Genomic DNA, 18,934 nt, shown 5'->3' with positions numbered 1-18,934 from the left:
TTTGCAAGAGACAAATTTGATAAAAAAAAAAAAGTTAATTCGTGTCACATCCTGCTAGTTCTTCCATATAACAGGCAGATAGATGTGTGTGTGTGTGTGTGTGTGTGTGTGTGTGTGTGTGTGTGTGTGTGTGTGTGCGCCTGCCATGCGACCAATCAATAGCCCAAGATCACTTGACCAAACGCTTTCTGCCACGACACGTGGAGCCATCACCTTTAAGTTCTGCAATTGCATGGCGACTGCCTCCTGTCTAGACCTTAGAGACAAACGTACACACATACGAGGCTATTTTCCCCCTCATGCAAAATTGCTCTTTCTCTCTCTCTCTCTACCTAAATTTTCTATTATGTACAAAAAGAGCTGAAGCTTGGTTACACAGAAATCTGTTGTCCGCCTGAAATCTCCTCACACTAATTAGTGAAAGAAGTCGCTAAAATGGGTCCAGGATTATTTCAGGAAGTCTATATATAACTTCCTGAAGCATGAAAGGTATAATATGTCAAGACTAATTATCACATTTCCTTACGTATGAAAAAAATACATGTTTAATAACAAAAATAATAATAATAATAATAAAAACTCAAAAGGCCACCTTACAAGGAACCGACCTTGGAACAAACCATCGCGTAACAGGATTAAATTAATCTTATTAGCACCCCGATGGCCCAGTGTGAAACAACTGTACACTGCATGTCTGGAAATTTTAACAACGACCCATTCTGCCCTAAAATGGAAGACTGCAGTATCTGCAGAAATACAAAACTGAGAAAAATGGTAGATACTCCTTGCCTTACTACTGATTTTGCAGATGCTGCAAATGGGACCCCTTAAATATTCGTGGAAAGCATCGAAGAATCATTCTGACACTGCAGTAACTTGTGTATTAGTGTTCCACGAGCACAACAGGTGGCATATCTCAATTTCGAAAATTTTGCAGATGCTGCAGCTTCCCATTTTAGGACAGCATTGTCCAGTGTACTGCGTTGTTCCATGGACAAATACAAGACTGATTTTGGAAATACCATAAATGATGTCGTGACTTCACGGCACTGAATCTAATTCCGCACTACTTCCATTAAGAATATAAATTGCAAAATGTGGTTTCTGTTTAACTTCATCATCATTATATTCTTAAGAGAAGCAAATATACCATGACGTATAATATTGTTTTCAACATGTTCCAGTAAACTAAACGAAAAGAAAAAAAAAAAAAAAAAAAAAAAAATTAGCCTGCACGGTAAAATCCATATACGTAATATATATATATATATATATATATATATATATATATATATATATATATATATATATATATATATATATAGTCTAATCATTATGGGCAAAATCCATTACGGATATTCAGGTCAAACGGTGATAAAAATGCCCACGGTTCCCGTATTTCTTTTTCACACACAGAATACTTAATGTCTTGTTTACACGACACTTTTGCTAAAAGGGGCGGGGTCAACTTTCAAGGACGACTTGCAAACATCGCCTGTCAGCCAACAGAAGAGCATAATGAAAGCAATCAGTCAACAGAGCACAGAGAAGAGCAAAATGACGTTACATCGCCAGCATGTATCAACGTGCATTAAATATGACAAATTGATTAATCAACCCGATATTATCCGGAAGGTCATCGGCGTTTAAAAACGGCGTGTTCCACAGCATAAATAACACGGCTGGATGCGTCACACGACACGCATGCACACTCTCTCTCTCTCTCTCTCTCTCTCTCTCTCTCTCTCTCTCTCTCTCTCTCTCTCTCTCTCTCTCTCTATATATATATATATATATATATATATATATATATATATATATATATATAATATTTATATATTTCTGGACATACGTGTATACGCACACATGTATATACAAATATATATATACATATATACATACATATACATATATATATATATATATATATATATATATATATATATATATATATATATAATATATATAAATATAAACAATGGTGTCAAAATAACTACCCTCGACAGGGTAGGGATGAGATTTTGGGGGATGTGGGGGAGAGGGAGAGGGAGAGGGAGAGGGTGAGGGGGAGGGAGAGGGAGAGGGGGAGGGAGAGGGAGAGGGAGAGGGAGGTTGGAAGCGTCGAGCCCCGACAGACATGACAATGTGGGTCAAACAAGAGTGACTTTCTGCTGCTGCCACTAATCAATATCTTGTGCGTGAAGGCGCTCTCTCTCTCTCTCTCTCTCTCTCTCTCTCTCTCTCTCTCTCTCTCTCTCTCTAGAGAATAAAAAAAAATATAACGACCAGCCCGTCAAAACACCTTTTCAAATGCACAAATTTTCAAGAATTGCAAATACTAGCGAGAATAAACTTGCATTATTTATGCAGGGCAGACAAAAGATGTATGAAATAGCGCATTCGTTAAATTTAAAGACTAGATTTAACCTAACATAAACAAGGCAACATTAAGAAAGCCTAATACAGGTAAAAAGGTTTCCTTAAAAGCCTAATGTAAGCAACAAAATTTTCCCATAAAAGCCCAATATAGGCAAGGAATCTCCCCAAAAAAACCCAAATTGGAAAATAAAATTTTCCCAAATAAGTTTAATATTAAAAAAAAAAATTACAAAAAAAGTCCAATGTAGGCGACAAAATTACCTTAAACGTTTTATAAGGGCAACAATATTCCCTTTAAGAAATCAGTTCTCAAACATTAAACTATGTAAGAGAGAGAGAGAGAGAGAGAGAGAGAGAGAGAGAGAGAGAGAGAGAGAGAGAGAGAGAGAGAGAGAGAGAGAGTTTATAAATTCTGTCGTGGCAAACTATTACATAGCCTAATCGAAAGCTTCGCCGCTGACAGGACAGATGTCAGCCATTCCAAAACATACGATACTATTACAGATCATAGAACAGCGATCTCATTCTTTGTTAAGTTCTTCGACACTGTATCATTGGCGCAAGAGGCTAAGTTCAGCGTCATCTGATATTTACGTTTAAACTACCCCCTCCCCCTCCCCTGTTATGCATCCTGTACGCACAAACATGTACAAGACAGCTTAGTAACTGTTGATTCTGTAATGCATTCTGTCAGTAAGTCTACAATGCTGCTGGCCTTCAAGCTAGGCTTCGCGTCCAAATATCTTGAAAACTAGACAAGAAGAATTGCAAACAATGCGGTTCAAATTGTTTCTTATTTGCATGGTAAACGGGAGTCCCCTTCATTCTTGTCAAATTAAAGCAGAAACTAGAATTCGGATGGTTATTCACACTGCACTTCCAGACTGTCTGGTTCATATCCTAAAATTAAACAGAAAACCTGCATCTAAAACTGAAAACGCGACGAATGAACACTGGTAATGTTGCTCCATTGCAATCGACTCGACACACTTGCTCTAAACAAACACCCCGACAACAAATACAAATAAAATAACAGCAGTCTGGATTACAGCAAATTTTACCATAGGCATAGACCTACATCTCTGGTCAGATGTTCAGTGACTCGGTACTTTCATTAATATAACTGAGAGAAAGAAAATTTGTCCTTAACATGGCAAAAGATACGATCCATATTCGGATAACGACACAAACCACGACTTGCAAGCTCATTCTATTAAAGTATTCCTGAGAACAAGACAGAACAAAGCAAAACACAAATACACACAGTCTCTGACACTCGACTAACCATCTGGAAGTCGACAGGAAACGTTCACGTTTCAGACTGTCAACAAAAAAATAAAAATAACATGTGATTTAACCACGATTCATACCCAAAATAGAAACAAAAGAGCAGAGGACCATAACATTAAACACTGCTCTTAGCGAAACTTAATAACGAATCGTCGTCACTTCATAGCATGAGAAAGACAATTGCTGTCGAAACCGGATGCAGTCACCTCGTAACATCAATCCACAGCCATGCCGAGACAAGACCCAGACAAAACACTCTCTCTCTCTCTCTCTCTCTCTCTCTCTCTCTCTGCGGAAACAAGTACAGATAAGGAAAAACGAACACAATGCCACATCGACCACTGTCAATATTAGGAAACAATCTGAGGAATATTAATAGCCTTTCTATGTCATCCTGGGAAATAGGCTATATATTGTGAACACACGCACGCACGCACACACACACACACTACTTACCTCTCTTTCTCTCTCTCTCTCTCTCTCTCTACATATATATATATATATATATATATATATATATATATATATATATATATATATATATATATATATATATATATATATATATATATATATATATATATATATATATATATATATATATATATAGAGAGAGAGAGAGAGAGAGAGAGAGAGAGAGAGAGAGAGAGAGAGAGTACGAACACAAACCCTACAATACAAATCTGACAGAGGCTTAAAATGACAGCAAATATACCACATCCGGTGCATTACAAAAAAAAAAAAAAAAAAAAAAATCCATGCTACCTTGACCAACGCGTTCTTAAAACCGCAACAACAGCCAAGAATCGTCTGAGGAAGCTAAGTACGACTATCATACTGGCAAGACATTGGCCTGGTAACAACGCCGCCGCTCTCGGGACTCCAACAATGGAACACGTGAGATCGATAAAAGTATTATCTGAAGATCTACAATTTTCAGATAATATTTCTTCTTCAAGTTATCAGGGCAATATTCACCTTGGAATATTCCTCCATATACTCTTCGCTCTCATGCTATTAGTTTTCTGTAAAAGAAAACTATTGTGACAGCTTTGTCTGTCCGTCCGTACTTTTTCTATCCGACCTCAGATCTTAAAAGCTACTGAGCCTAGAGGGCTACAGATCGGTTTGTTGATCATCCACCCTCCAATCATCAAACATACCAAATTGCAGGCCTCCAGCCTCAGTAGTTTTTATTTCATTTAAGGTTAAAGTTAGCCATAATCGTGCGTCCAGCAACGCTACAGGATAGGTCACCACCGGGCCGTGGCTGAAAGCTTCATGAGCCAAGGCTCATACAGCATTATACACTGTACCGTAAATTCGATTGCGCCGAAGAAACTTCGTCGCATTTTTTACTTGTTTTTATTCTAAATAACTGTTTTCTAAAATCCCGGCTTGTAAAATCAGTAGGTAGTACATTAGGCTAACTGATTGCTGTGGGATAACTCTGGTCGATTTCAAACAGACCTACCAAGATTCGATTACGTCATTACATTATCTTTACTAAGATAATATTAAGTTCAACGTCCATTTCCAAATATCATCGACTCGAGTAGTTACTAATTTATTCAAATAACCTGATATCCTGCAGCTACCTTAATCAACTCCCATTCAGTGTTCTCTTCACACTAATTAGCACCAACGTTTATTTGGAAATCTACTCTCAAAAGAATATTAGTTTCGTAAACCGTTATGACACCTAGACCTACAAAACAAGTCACCTAGATGCATGCTTTACTAAGTAAAGTGGAATTAAGTCCACTCACTAAAAGCTGATGAAATTAGCGAAATTCCAGAATACTTACGCTAATTTTCGTTTTTAGTTTAATTTTAAACACTTTGTTCGGCATTCTCGAGAGAATGCTACCTGACATTCACACCTTGACTGTCCTAATTGAAAGTAAAATTTAGTATTTCATTACCTATTATTTTCGCAATGTAAGTACAGGTGTAGTGGTATGAGCCTATATAACCCAATTAAAGTACTCATCACCATTTGGGATTTAAAGAATAAACGATTCACTTCCTTGGTATAAGGTTTAACTGATGTGTGTGTGTGTGTGTGTGTGTGTGTGTGTGTGTGTGTGTGTGTGTGTGTGTGTGTGTGTGTGTGTGTGTGTGTGTGAGTGAGAGAGAGAGAGAGAGAGAGAGAGAGAGAGAGAGAGAGAGAGAGAGAGAGAGAGAGAGTCCTGGAAAGATCCTTTGAAAAAACATCAAAATTAAATTAGGCCTATTCTCCGACGCCATAACTTTTTAAATTTCATCCTCACCTGCTTTGCAAAATAAGATCGCGAAATGGAGATACAAAACCAAGCCAAATTTTCACATCACTTCACTGGTGTGAATACGTAACAGAATATATAAGACGGACATACAGTAATTACGACCTCACAGATACAACAGACTGATGACATGGGTCGGTTACGATATCTCCTGTTAACAGCAAGTGGCCTCATCTATCAACGCCAACGGAAACAGATGTTTCTCTCTAGTTCTAAACAAACGTAAGAATAAGAGTGATACACATTTCACCTAGCCTATTTCCTTTTACCGCCTCTTACTTCTTCCTAATGAACACCATATTCTTTGGAAGCTTGAATTTCAAGTGAATGGCATCTTTGGTGAGCTTGTTCCATATGAAAAGATTTCAACTTCTGAATAATAATAATAATAATAATAATAATAATAATAATAATAATAATAAGACACGTAACTAGACTTTCCACGTAAAATCAACGCATGAAACTGGTACTAGTACTCTCCATCTCCCTGAGAGAGAGAGAGAGAGAGAGAGAGAGAGAGAGAGAGAGAGAGAGAGAGAGAGAGAGAGAGAGAGAGAGTATATTCATATACTCGTACGTACGTATTCCTAATCAAATACGCCACGAGTCCACTGGCTAGCGACGCGATGCAAAAAAAAAAAAAATAAAATAAAATAACAAAATGGTGTCAGACAATAAAGAAAGTACCGAAGGGAGTGGGGGGGGAGGTGCTGTCTGCCCTTCCCAACAGGAGAAGCGCCGGAAACAAACCAGACGACATGCAATTTTCATTTTTAAGTGTCGACGTCAACTTTCCCGTTTCCGACGTCAAAGTTTGCGGGAATTTCCGAGAATCACACCGGGGAAAAATTGTAAGCAGATGTCCTTCTGTAAACAACAAATATCCTGAGAAGCAGGGAAGTGGAGAGATCTGACTCGTAAAGCTTTAAGGTATTCGAGAAATCCAATAAACGGAGTGTCGACTCATCCACCATTAGCCTAAAGCTCACAGAGCCCATATACACCCGATATCAGCCTAATACTCACAGAGCCTACATACACCCAACATCAGCCTAATACTCACGAGCCTACATACACCCAATTTCAGCCTAATACTCACAGAGCCTACATACACCCAACATCAGCCTAATACTCACAGAGCCTACATACACCCAACATCAGCCTAATACCCACATACAGAACATACACACACACGTGGGTTGGCCTAGCTGGGTTAGCAGCAGCAGAAGCAGTTAGGAGCAGGCAGCGACAGGCTGAGTGCTTTTGTGTACAACATCCGTGAAGCTCACTCCATCCACCGACCCGAGGTATAGAGTTGCAGGGGCCTCCTGCCTGTGCAGCAGTCGTGGGTGGGAGTGCAACGGGTGTTGCAGCAGCAGCAGGAACCAGCTTGACCCAACCCTACTTTCACCCATGAAGTATGTTTGCCCTCAACCAACACCAACTAATACCAACCATCAACCCCCCAACCCAGTTCCAACATACCCACACAACCCTCAAGAAATTTACGGGGAGACTAAATAACAAAAAAAAAAAAAAACTTTTCCTTCACTGGGGGCAGAAATCCTGATAGGGGCGGGGGGAGAAGCTGGAGATTAAGGAACACAAGTGAAATGTAACATTTGAAAAAATTTAAATTTAATCCGAGTTGAATTTAACAATGATGCATCTACTATTCAAATAGCCTTCTCTCCTTTTACATCTAATAAAGCTATTTACTATCTGCCTGAGATGAAGTTTGTGCTTTAACCTGAAAAAAAACTGCACCAATATGTATAAATTTTCAAAATATGGCTTATCTTAAATCAACTTTCGCAAACACACTAACACAACCAAATCGAGTCTTATAAAGCCTGTTAATTTCACACGTTCAAAAAAGCACTTGAAATTACATGTACACTAAATCTTCACAGTTTATTCATACATCTGGAGAATACATTGGAAACAAAAATCGACTGCCCAATCCGGTTGGGCTTGGTGAACCAAGAACTCTTCGCAGAAATGCACACGACAAACAAGGACAAACAAATAGGTCACCATCCGCTAAGCTGCTGCCCTTGTGGAACCCCTAATGACCTGCAACCTAGACTTACCCCAACAACACCGAATGCAAGTCCACCCCATTCCTTCCCTGCGCAAATTTCCAGACGGCTAACACTTTCTACACACCATACAACTATCAGAATAGGGTACCATTTTCTTGCCTTTGTTTGGGTACCTCTCGATCTCACACTATTGCCTTATTCATAGTATAAATGCATTTCCTCTTTTGCAAAGTAGAGGAATACATTAAATGCTATGCATAATTAAACCTTGCAACTAGCTACAGGCAATGTACAACTGGGAAATTACTGTCAATGGGGATGAATGAGCACTTCGACTCTGAATTTTACTCATTTACCCACATCAGATCAAGACACTATACCATTTTACTTAGCAACCAGTACACAACCTTTTAGTCTAACCAGAAATTTGATTAGCTCGAAAAAATCCAGAATTTTGACTGGCTTAAAAATAAATGTCTGACGGAAACGACATAGGCCTAGTGCAACAAAATCACCGAAGGCATTCCACCAATCACAACTCATTTTCGCCGAAACACCACTCATTTCCCTGACTAAGAAAACATCCCCAAATGTACCCCTTCTTTTATAAAGGCAACACTCAAAAATCTCAACCATCTGCGCGCCTTCTTGGGGCATCAGGGGTATGTAACTGCGCCATCGCCATCTTGAACTCTTTCTCATACGCGCGAGCGAGCGTTTGACTTTATCTCAAGGTCAAACGTCAACTAAGAAATGCACTGCTACAAGTCCCACTTCACTAACTCCCCCTGAGCTTGGAGCAATCACTCCGAGGAGCGAATACAAATTCAGTTGAAAACATTTTAAATAAGAAAAATCAGTAAAAAATAAAAGCTGCATCTGCAGGAACTCTGTAGCTCGTCAACTGATATAAACAATGTCACATCTGGGGCAAATTAAAAACAAAAAAAATGACCAGAACCCCAACCACCCACGAGAGGGAGAGAGAGAGAGAGAGAGAGAGAGAGAGAGAGAGAGAGAGAGAGAGATTTGTTATGACTAGCATACTTAATCAAATACAAAGCTCATTTCAAAAGCTTCAAGACAATCCTGGAGAATGGAGACAACACACCTGCACTCCAATAAACCATGTTAATTCATTCTGAGACAATAGATTTTATAATCAAATGTAAACAATGCATTTAGAAAATTAGCTACCATAAATAGAACTTGTATCAAAGCACTCTTTGTAAAAATTTAAAACACTTAAGGGGTGCATCATACTGTTTTTGTTGTGACCTCAACCAAGTCAGGGCAATTGCAGTAAACGAAAAGTGCCATTTTCGGCACGCAAATGTCACCAACTTGCCAAGGTGTGAAGTTCCTCTTTGAAACACCGTTCCATTAAAACTACAAAGTACATGAGGCCAAAATAATGCCAACTAGCCTGGACCGTTCAACAAATCCCTCGCCCGTCCCTTAGCTCAAGGCTGTCTCACGATCTTGCTCAGAAACAAAATGTAAATACTCAGAGAGAGAGAGAGAGAGAGAGAGAGAGAGAGAGAGAGAGAGAGAGAGAGAGAGATTGATTTTGAGGTCATGCGTGTAGGAAGGAATGACTAGACAGTTTTTGACAGACGCGGCGCAAATCTTTTACGTGTCTCTCGGAGAAAAGGAATAGAAATGCTTGTCTGAGAGAGAGAGAGAGAGAGAGAGAGAGAGAGAGAGAGAGAGAGAGAGAGAAATGTGATGCAAGCATACGATCATGGTCTCAAGCCAGAAGTTAGCGAAGAGGAGGAGAAAGGGTCGCCTTCACACGACTCACCAGTACCACTACCACCCGCCCTCCCTCTCCCAATCACCACCCTAGCCCCCAACATCGGCACAGCGCAGACACACAGACAGACAGACAGACATATACACACAGAAGGCTGCGGTCGGTCGGTCGGGCGAGAGATCGTCTGGGCCATTCAAGGATGTCTGCTTACCTCGTCGGCAACCATCGTCTACCTTTACCCGACGATTCCGTTCAAGATGTTTTGCCCCGACCACCCCATTCCCATCCGTGTCAGGGGCCACTGCCATAAGGAACACCCACATACCGAGGGGGGGGGGGGGGTTTAAGGAAGTTGGTGGTTAATGCCACACACCGAGACGGAGATACAGAAGTGAGGCTCGTATTCTTAAAACAAAATATCACTGGCAAATGCAATTACTCGCTCTCACGTCCAGACGCCGTGACTGAGCAACATTACTTGCGATGCATAAATGTCCCATCCTCTTTCTACGATAGATGGGAAGATGATGTCATTCGGACAATTAACGTTACTGCCAGGTACAAAATAATAGACAGTGTAGTACACACCATATCAAACAGACAGACGTTGCTTCTCAACCAAGCAACGACCTTGTTCAAGGAACTGTAATTACACAAACCTAGAATTCTTTACGCTACAATTCTTGCTTATGCTCAAGCTCTCAAAGTATTCTGTACTTCCTTGTAAAACAGCTGTATTTGGATACAATACTTACAAATGAAAACCATTAAAATGTTAATACTGAATGCAAACCATTTTATATATAGAAAACACACTGTCATTTCATGAATTCAAAAAATTTATAAAATACATACAGAATGCAACAAAACTTAAGCTACTCCTGACATCATACCAACGGCATGTAAACACTGTAATCCAGCCAACGACTTGAAATTCAAAAGTCTAAGCTGCTACGTGCAGTAACCATTTTGCCTCCATAGCAATTGGGGAGGGGATTAGTTACGACCAAGGTCCAAACGACAACGTTGTTCCTCCTTACCTGTTTACGTTTGTGGTTGGCGGCGGCAGGATCGAATTTATTTTTGAAGGCCTTCAACTGTGCCTCCGCCCTTTCAAGGGAGATGCACTGCTCCTTCGCCAGGAGCAAATAGGTCCGCCAATTATCCGCCTCGAAGCCCCAATGGATGGTTTGATTTTCGAGGGACCTGTGGGCGTGACACACAAACCTGGTGGGGGGAAAGAGGCCGTGGCATTCCTCACACTCTATGCAAGCTGCCTCGCCACTCTTATACAATTCCTCCCAGACTAAGCCCTTGCATTTACCGAAGCAGTTGTGGTAGACACGCAGCTGGGGCTGGCGTGACTGCGACGGGGGAGGCACAGGGGCGCAATTGGGATGAGAAAACAGAAGAGCCTGCACGAGACGCTGGGCGTCTGTGTTGGTGATGAGGCCGCACGATTTGGCTGATTGGGGAAGGACGCCCGCCACCCGAAGGGCGTCCAGCTGCGAAGGCGTACATCGGGAACAATATATCCTCAGCTCGTCGCAGACGGTGTTGATCTGAGCTAAAGAAAAGTCGCGCATGACTGTGTTTAGGATCTGTGGCAAACAAAGGCGTTTCTCGCCGCCCACGGTGAAGCAGGCGATAGGCTCGCCGTCCAGGAGGGTCTCTTCACGCCCATGGCCACCTGCCCCAGGAGAGCCTTTATCGGCGGCGGCTAAAACCGGCCACGGTTGCGGAGGGAAGGGCGCCTTGGCTAAAAACACTCCAGGTTCGACCCAGGAGCTTCCTCCCCCTCCACTACCACCACTGCAACGGCTTGATGGCCTGACGGAGGAACACGAATTGGAGGGCGGGCTGTTAGTTGTGGAACGCACACCACCACCACCACCACCACCACCTTCACATTCACCATCATCACCACCACCACATTCTGAGCCGCAGTTCTCTCCTCCTGCAGAAGGCTTCGTGTCGACACCCACAATCTCTCCGGGTTCTTCCTTCACGGCGTGGGGCTGGAGGCGAGTCTGTGTTTCACTGGAGGGAGGGGTAGCCCCCCCTCCTCCTCCAGAAGGCTGGCCGGAGTTCTTCTTACAGTCACCGGCTACCGCAGTGGGATCCTCTGCAGGGTCTGGCAGACAACCCGACTGAGTCTCATTGCTGGTGTTGGCCTTGTTCTTGCGGGCCTCCTCGTACAGGAAGGCCTTCTTGAAACTCATTCGATAGGTTCGGTTATGCAGCGACGTGTCATCCTCATAATCGGCTAACTTACTACTGACACCCATTCCGCCGCCACCACTGCCTCCGCCGGGGTAGGAGTTAGGTCCAGGCCCGTGGAGGCTGGTCGCAGATGAACTCTGATAGTAACGTAACATTCGCTTCAGACGCGGGCTCTGGTCCGGCGTAGCCATCGTGGACATCAATTTTCAAACGGCAAAACACTTGACACTTCAAACACTTCTAGCACACCATGATAAACATCACAATTCTTCGCACGGCAGTGAGAGGCAACATCCTTGACGGTTGCTGGTCACTTACTGAGTGAGCGAGTTGGTTTCTCTGATTCTCCCTCTCTCTCTCTCTCTCTCTCTCTCTTTCTCTCTCTCTCTCTCTCTCTCCCATTCCTCCGCCGCTCCTCCTTCCCGCCAGAGCCGCAGCCGTCGACGTAGTCATCGCGCGCCACCCCTGTTGCCACATCTCTCAATTTAAAACGGCATAACTTGGCCTAACCTGCATCACAGGTCATTTGCTCATTACAGAACTACACTCGATCTACTGTTTAATATTCATGTACGACGAAAAGGGAATTCGAATGAAACGACGCTGAATACACATGAATGGAATCATTATCACCGGTTGCCACAATGCAGCGATGACTTTAGGTATGCGGTTTCTTCAACCCTTCTTCCTCAACATAATCATCATTTGGTTTATTAGAATTGGTTTTATCCTACTGTTCCCTCCGTAACATCTGCGTCGTAATGCGAAATCCCTCCAACGTCAATTCCCAACAAAAAAATAACGCTGTGTCAAAAGAATTTAGAAATCAACAACTCTTTGAGGTGAGCCAGACGCATTTCGTACGACACCGACGAAAATAAACATTATTGTCTAGATTGCAATAACATTTCTCCAAAGTAATTTATTATACTATTAACAGGAATACAAGAATGTAGGGTACAGAAATCCATCTTCCACATAATAGTAATGTCACACAACGCACGATCGATGATTCTTATACCTATGGCATTAATCGTTACTCTGGCGTATTTCGGACAGCGTTGTCACGTGACAAGATTGCCGTCAAAATAATGTCTCTTCCACTTCCACCATTCTACGCTTGCCTATCAATTCGTATTTGTAAACAAGAAAGCTCTGAAATGAAAACACTGCTTCTTTTGTTTTCGAAAGATAACGTCGTATCGAAACGTAAATATAGATAGACTGTAAATGAGGCTTCACTGTTCTAGTTTTCCGGATGAATTTTTGCGTCAACATAAATCAGTTAGTATGCCTCTATCTGAATGTTTAAAATAGGGAAGTTTATATATATATATATATATATATATATATATATATATATATATATATATATATATATATATATATATATGATATATGTGTGTGTGTGTGTGTGCGTACATATTGATGATTGGATGTAATTTATTCCTAAGGTATAATGAATCGGATAAGAAACGATATTTGTGGCTTAGTGAAAATAAAGTCATGTGTATATATAAAAATACAATCATTTAAGTATACAACTCGTCTCTACACCACGCAAGCATGCACACAACGTGTGTGTGTGTGTGTGAGAGAGAGAGAGAGAGAGTACTTTCACAGCCAAGTCATTTTCATCATAGGGAACATCATATAACAAGATCTATTCATTGTATACGAACTTCAATGAATTATTTATTTCAACTGGTTACTTTATAAAACAAATGTGCTATAAATATCGTTATCTGATACATTATGAGGATGGTCTAGCGCTCCATTTAAGCATGTGATAGATAACTTGCCCTTCCGGTCGGACTTCACATGATATAAAGCTTACTCTAGATTGCCATTTTTTAACCATTTGCCTTTTTCAACTTTGAGTGTGTCAACCTTCCAGTTCTCAGTAATTCTTGGGATGATGTTGATGGCTCCATGCCCTTCTGTATTCTGGCTACTATCCGCTGCAACCAACTAACTGGCAGGTACACAATTCACTTCTTGAGTCAGCAGACGCATAGTAGCCAGATAATTTTGAGGGAAGTGGCTTAAACTGTCACCCACTCATATCATCGATTACGAGTATCTTAGGTCAGCAGACAACCGAAGGATTATTTTTCAAGAAAACTGGCCTAAATTGTCACCCCCTCATGGGAACGACCAAGAACCTCTTGCTAGCGAAGCGAAATTCACTAATAAATAATAATCTAAATAATGCCATAAATGCATCCTTTCTCGCAGAGACCGGTGGTATTGGCAACTTGATCCCCTTATATAGCCTAGGCCTGAAGAAAAAGAAGAATTGATTTTAACAACCATAATCTCACTCTTAGGCTGACCAGTGAAATACAAGGCCAATGCGTTATCCACTCATATCACAGAAAGCATAAAAGGTGAGGAACCAGATATTTAACTGCCAATGGTAAGAGGCAACAAGGATGGAGGACGAACTCTCTACCTTCAGATGGAGGAGGAAGAATGACCCCCCAAAAAATACCCACTTAAAAGAGAGACAGAAAGGACCTCTTCAGGCAGACAAAAAGGCCTAAAGAAGAGGTAAACGGAAGTCTTTTAGTAGACAGAGTTTGAAATAAGGACAGACAAGATCCATATAATGTGTCACTGGAGAGAAGAAAAGACTTCAAGACACTGAAACAAAAGGCTTTATCTTTATGGACGTAGATAAATTACTATAACCCCACAAGCCCCCCAAAAAAGTGTTTCATGTTGAGCATCTAATGAAAATATTGACTGAGAGTATGTAATTCCTTTTTTATCAAACAGAAAAGAATTGGATGAGAGAGAGAGAGAGAGAGAGAGAGATCGTGTCTCGGCGAGCCACTGAATTTGACTAAAATGGTGTGATTTTAGGATCAGTGTTGATGAACGAATAAAAAACTGACAATAAAAGGACTGGAAAACTGTAAGAAAAACGCAAATAGAAAGATAAGTCTAAAGAAAAGGCGTGAATGCGGGGAGAAACAGATCCCACTGATAATGAAAAAACCAAACTTTAGGCGAACTAGAAGTGGGAAAGGGAGCAGATGTTACGCTACCAACAAACTAGACACAAAGAATTGAAATGAATTCTAAAAATTAAATTACAAAAGAAAGAACACTAGCAAAAGGACTAACAGAACCCCATGAGAGCGTGTTAGATGCTTCAGAAGTATATATATATATTTTTAATATTACGTCCCTAGACCTAGTAGTGTTCATGGAACATTTCAAAAGAAAAAGTATAATTGTGTATCGGAGTTAAAACATCAAAACATTTTTCAAAGAAACTTTTAAAATTAAAATAGTTGCCCACAAAACCTCATAACTCAAATCGAACTGTCAGTCTAAAGTAAAACGCGAAGGATCACTTTATCTGAACAATCAAACCAAATTCATTTTAAGACTCGAGATCAAACAATTTTTTTTTTTTGTTTCTATCTTCGCTGGACCTCAGCAACTACAGTGTTGGAATTAATCATAAAGTATAACGCCTTGTTCAACAAGCAGCTCACTACATTGTTAAATATTGTAATTTCGAGCAAATAAAAGCATATCTAAATAACTGGGAACTGAACACTCACGTAATCTATGCAGGCATACTACCATGAACTCCTTAATCCCACTAACTAAAAACTTTGAAGTTTATTTTAAGCTTAGACTGCTAGTCCCAAGTACTTGTCCACCCTCGGCATGGCCTGCAACAGTTGACAAACAACATGGCATTACCCACTTCCTGTGTCATGAAATGTGTAGTACAATGCACATATAAAAACGTGGGTTAGTATTTTCTATAGAGAGACGGCAAACATACATTCTTAAGATGAAATTACCTAAATAGTCGAAGTACCTCCAGTTTGTTTGCCTGAACATTCAAGCAAATCAGTAAACCTAATTTTTTCAGTGGCAACTTTGTTTATCTTTTCCTCTATATATACTGGATTTTTAAATTTTCAACTCACCCGTGTATTCTTCTTTGCGTAAAATCTCGCTTTTAACGGTTGTTATTGTTTAAACTTTTGCATACGTAATCCCACTCGTCTAGACCTCAAGGGAAACTGACGGCACACCTTAGGCTGTAATGGATAAAGGAAGGTTGAATATTTTTCCTGTGGGATGTATCTAATCCTCCAAAAAAAAACATGGACTAAAAGTATGAATAAAAAGTGACTTATGTCACTTTAAATTGTTTCATTACACTAAATCCTTTTGAATTTTATTTCATAGAAAAAGATAGTCTCCCCAATTTTGGAATATCAGTATGCTTAGCCTATACGAATATGCAGATGTACTAGTATATCGTGTCATTAAAGTCCTACATTACAGGAGTAGGCCTATAATAAAGACTTTTCCTTCAAACTTGATAAAATGCAGTCTATTGAGAAGCAGTTGATGAATATACATGCAAAATTGCAATGTACTGCAATGGTGTAATTTCAGAAAGGATAAATAATTGAACTTGAAAAAATCGTGTCATTATAGAGCTTTGCCAATACAAGACTAGGCCTAAGGCAATACGTATACAAGAACTTTTCTTATCTTTATTGTAATCATTTTTTTATTACTCTGATATCTGACATTAAAGGTGAGTTAACATACTAAATGCAATCTACGAAAAAAAAAAATAAATATAAACCTTTACAGATTACGGAAATAAATTCAGTGCAGTACAAATGTCAACATTCCGTCATTTAAAATCCACGTGCACTCTCTGAAGCCTTGAGTGATAGCTCGTAAGAACTGGACATTGTGGATGCGTCATGCTGTTTTTATCTTCAGACAGAGTTAAACAATGGATTTACTTTCGTAGTACTACGAATAATAAACCGGATACTCCCGTATATAATTAAGCATAAGAGGCGGTGTTACAGTATTATTTAAAATGACTCGTAGACTACGAATGCAGTTTCCATGTGTTCTTATGCGTCTCCAAGGCTGAATTTTCAAAGTAGCCTAGAAAACTAGTCAGGGATCAGTTACACTTAATTCTTAGTGTAGCTCTGGAAGAAACAGGAATCTCGTGTAATGAGTGTACAAAGTAGCTATGAAAGGCGTCAGGAATTGCTATAAAGCATTTTCAAAGTAGCTCAGGAAACTGGGAAAAATATCTAATGAGGATCCCCACAAAAAACCACATGAAGGAAAACAAAAATGGGTGTATGAATAGCCTAATGCGGCTAAGAAGTGGATAACCTTCAACAGTTTTGCGGACATTCGATGCTAAATATTTGGAGTTAAAAATGAGCTGCATAAGAAACTGTTTTTGCAAAGTGAATGTAGCCACAGTACCTTATAAATTATGCAGTAAAGAACGCCCGGGAAATCATCCTCACGCACGAAGAACCATAATAAAATTGCAGAAACAAAAACCAAAGGATGAAAGTTATGAATTAGTCTTCCATTACAACAACACCATCAATGGGTAACCTGTGCAAGAATACGACCACAAATAACGGTGAAACACTGAACGACATAAAATTTGATAATTGTTTTTCTGTGGCTGGCCAGCATCACTTGACGTGGTATAATCCTAATGCCGACTCGGGAGAAAACCCTTTAATGTAGTATCTTGATCTTGAGCGTCGACGAAAATGGACGCCCGGAGGTTAAGTCTGCTAAATCTATGGAGATAACCTAAGCCGGATTAGGCGAAACTTGATAGCCATTTTGACAAAGGAGGTTAGATCCTGAGTGACTTCCCTGATTTATGGTCTCATTTGTTTACGAGTCATCTACGATCAGAATTTTGTCGTGGGAATCACCCACAGAGTCAATAAAATGGAGTGGCGATCTCCCTGACGGGCGAGTGACCTAGGGCGGCCATATTGAAACTTCCGGTCCACCATTGCTAAGGAAGCAAATTGCTATTTATTTATTCCTTGTTTAATTAGTTTAAGAATATGTTACTTTAATACGGAGAAGTTAATCATTACCGTACATTACATCTCGGAATGCTATTGTTCTATGGTCTATTGTAGTTGAAGTAAAGAATTTCGCATTCTAATCCATATAAATATAAAAATGGATGTATGTATATACAGTAAGTGTGTGGGTGTGTGTGCATGTTCCAGCATAACTCTGAAATGCGTTGAGCAATTTCAACCAAACTTGCTATATCTATGACTTACAATCTGGTAAAGAATACTGTGGGGGTAAGACATCACTGGCACCAAAGGAGGTGGGGGTGGGAAGGGGTGCCATATGAAAATAACCGAAAATGGCAGATATTATTGTCTAATCCATAGTTTTCGAGGTCGCTGATTTGAATAGCGACACTCCCGATGCCCTTTAAGTCCAAGTTCAGCCCTGATAGGAAGGGGGGTGAGAAGGATTGAAAAATAAAATGTAAAAAATGACAGATATTATTAATGTCTAATCCATAGTTTTCGAGATCGCTGAGATGAATAGTGACACTCCCGTTGCCCTTTAAGTCCAAGTTCAGCCCCGATAGGAATGGGAGGTGAGAAGGGGTGAAATATAAAATGTCAAAAATGTTGGGCATTGTAACTGAAGCAACTATCTTAACAGGAGAGAGAGAGAGAGAGAGAGAGAGAGAGAGAGAGAGAGAGAGAGAGAGAGAGAGAGAGTTTATCAGTTGTCATTCAGTCTTCCACGGCAGTGCCGGGTTAGTCAACTAGTCTATACATATTTCCATCATTGGAAAGCGTCTTGTAACTATACCAACGACAGAAAAGGCTAGTAAATAAATTTCTTCCTATTTTATTGTTTTGGAACGACACTTTAAGAACTGTTCAGTATGGACTACCATAAGAAAGTAATTTTGACTTCTTCGGAATGAAACTGTTCTTAAAAGAAGAATAAAACAATAAAATTACCTGCCGAATCAATCGGTGTAGGCCTAGCGTTTGCTTGGCCAAGGTTGGTTTCCTTATTGTTGCCATCCTTATAGGCTGCATATTTTTTTTCTTGGCATGATGATTCGATAACTTTTAACTTCCAGA

The 18,934-nt window shown here is 40.2% G+C and overlaps 1 protein-coding gene across 1 annotated transcript in view; it reads right to left on the bottom strand.

Annotated features, from left to right (window-relative positions):
- Nucleotides 1-12,538, bottom strand: part of Snoo (Sno oncogene) — a 196,921-nt gene extending 184,383 nt beyond the window's left edge. Inside the window, exon 1 of the mRNA XM_067101075.1 lies at nucleotides 10,796-12,538. Coding sequence (XP_066957176.1) covers nucleotides 10,796-12,178 — 1,383 coding nt within the window. The 5' untranslated portion in view covers nucleotides 12,179-12,538. The remainder of the gene's footprint in view (nucleotides 1-10,795) is intronic.
- Between the last annotated feature and the right edge of the window lie 6,396 nt (nucleotides 12,539-18,934).

This window comes from Macrobrachium rosenbergii, chromosome 4 (genome assembly GCF_040412425.1).
Source record: "Macrobrachium rosenbergii isolate ZJJX-2024 chromosome 4, ASM4041242v1, whole genome shotgun sequence".
Taxonomy (NCBI): Eukaryota; Metazoa; Arthropoda; class Malacostraca; order Decapoda; family Palaemonidae; genus Macrobrachium; species Macrobrachium rosenbergii.
The sequence above is the reverse complement of the archived record's forward strand: the minus strand, read 5'-3'. Positions and strand labels throughout refer to the sequence as shown.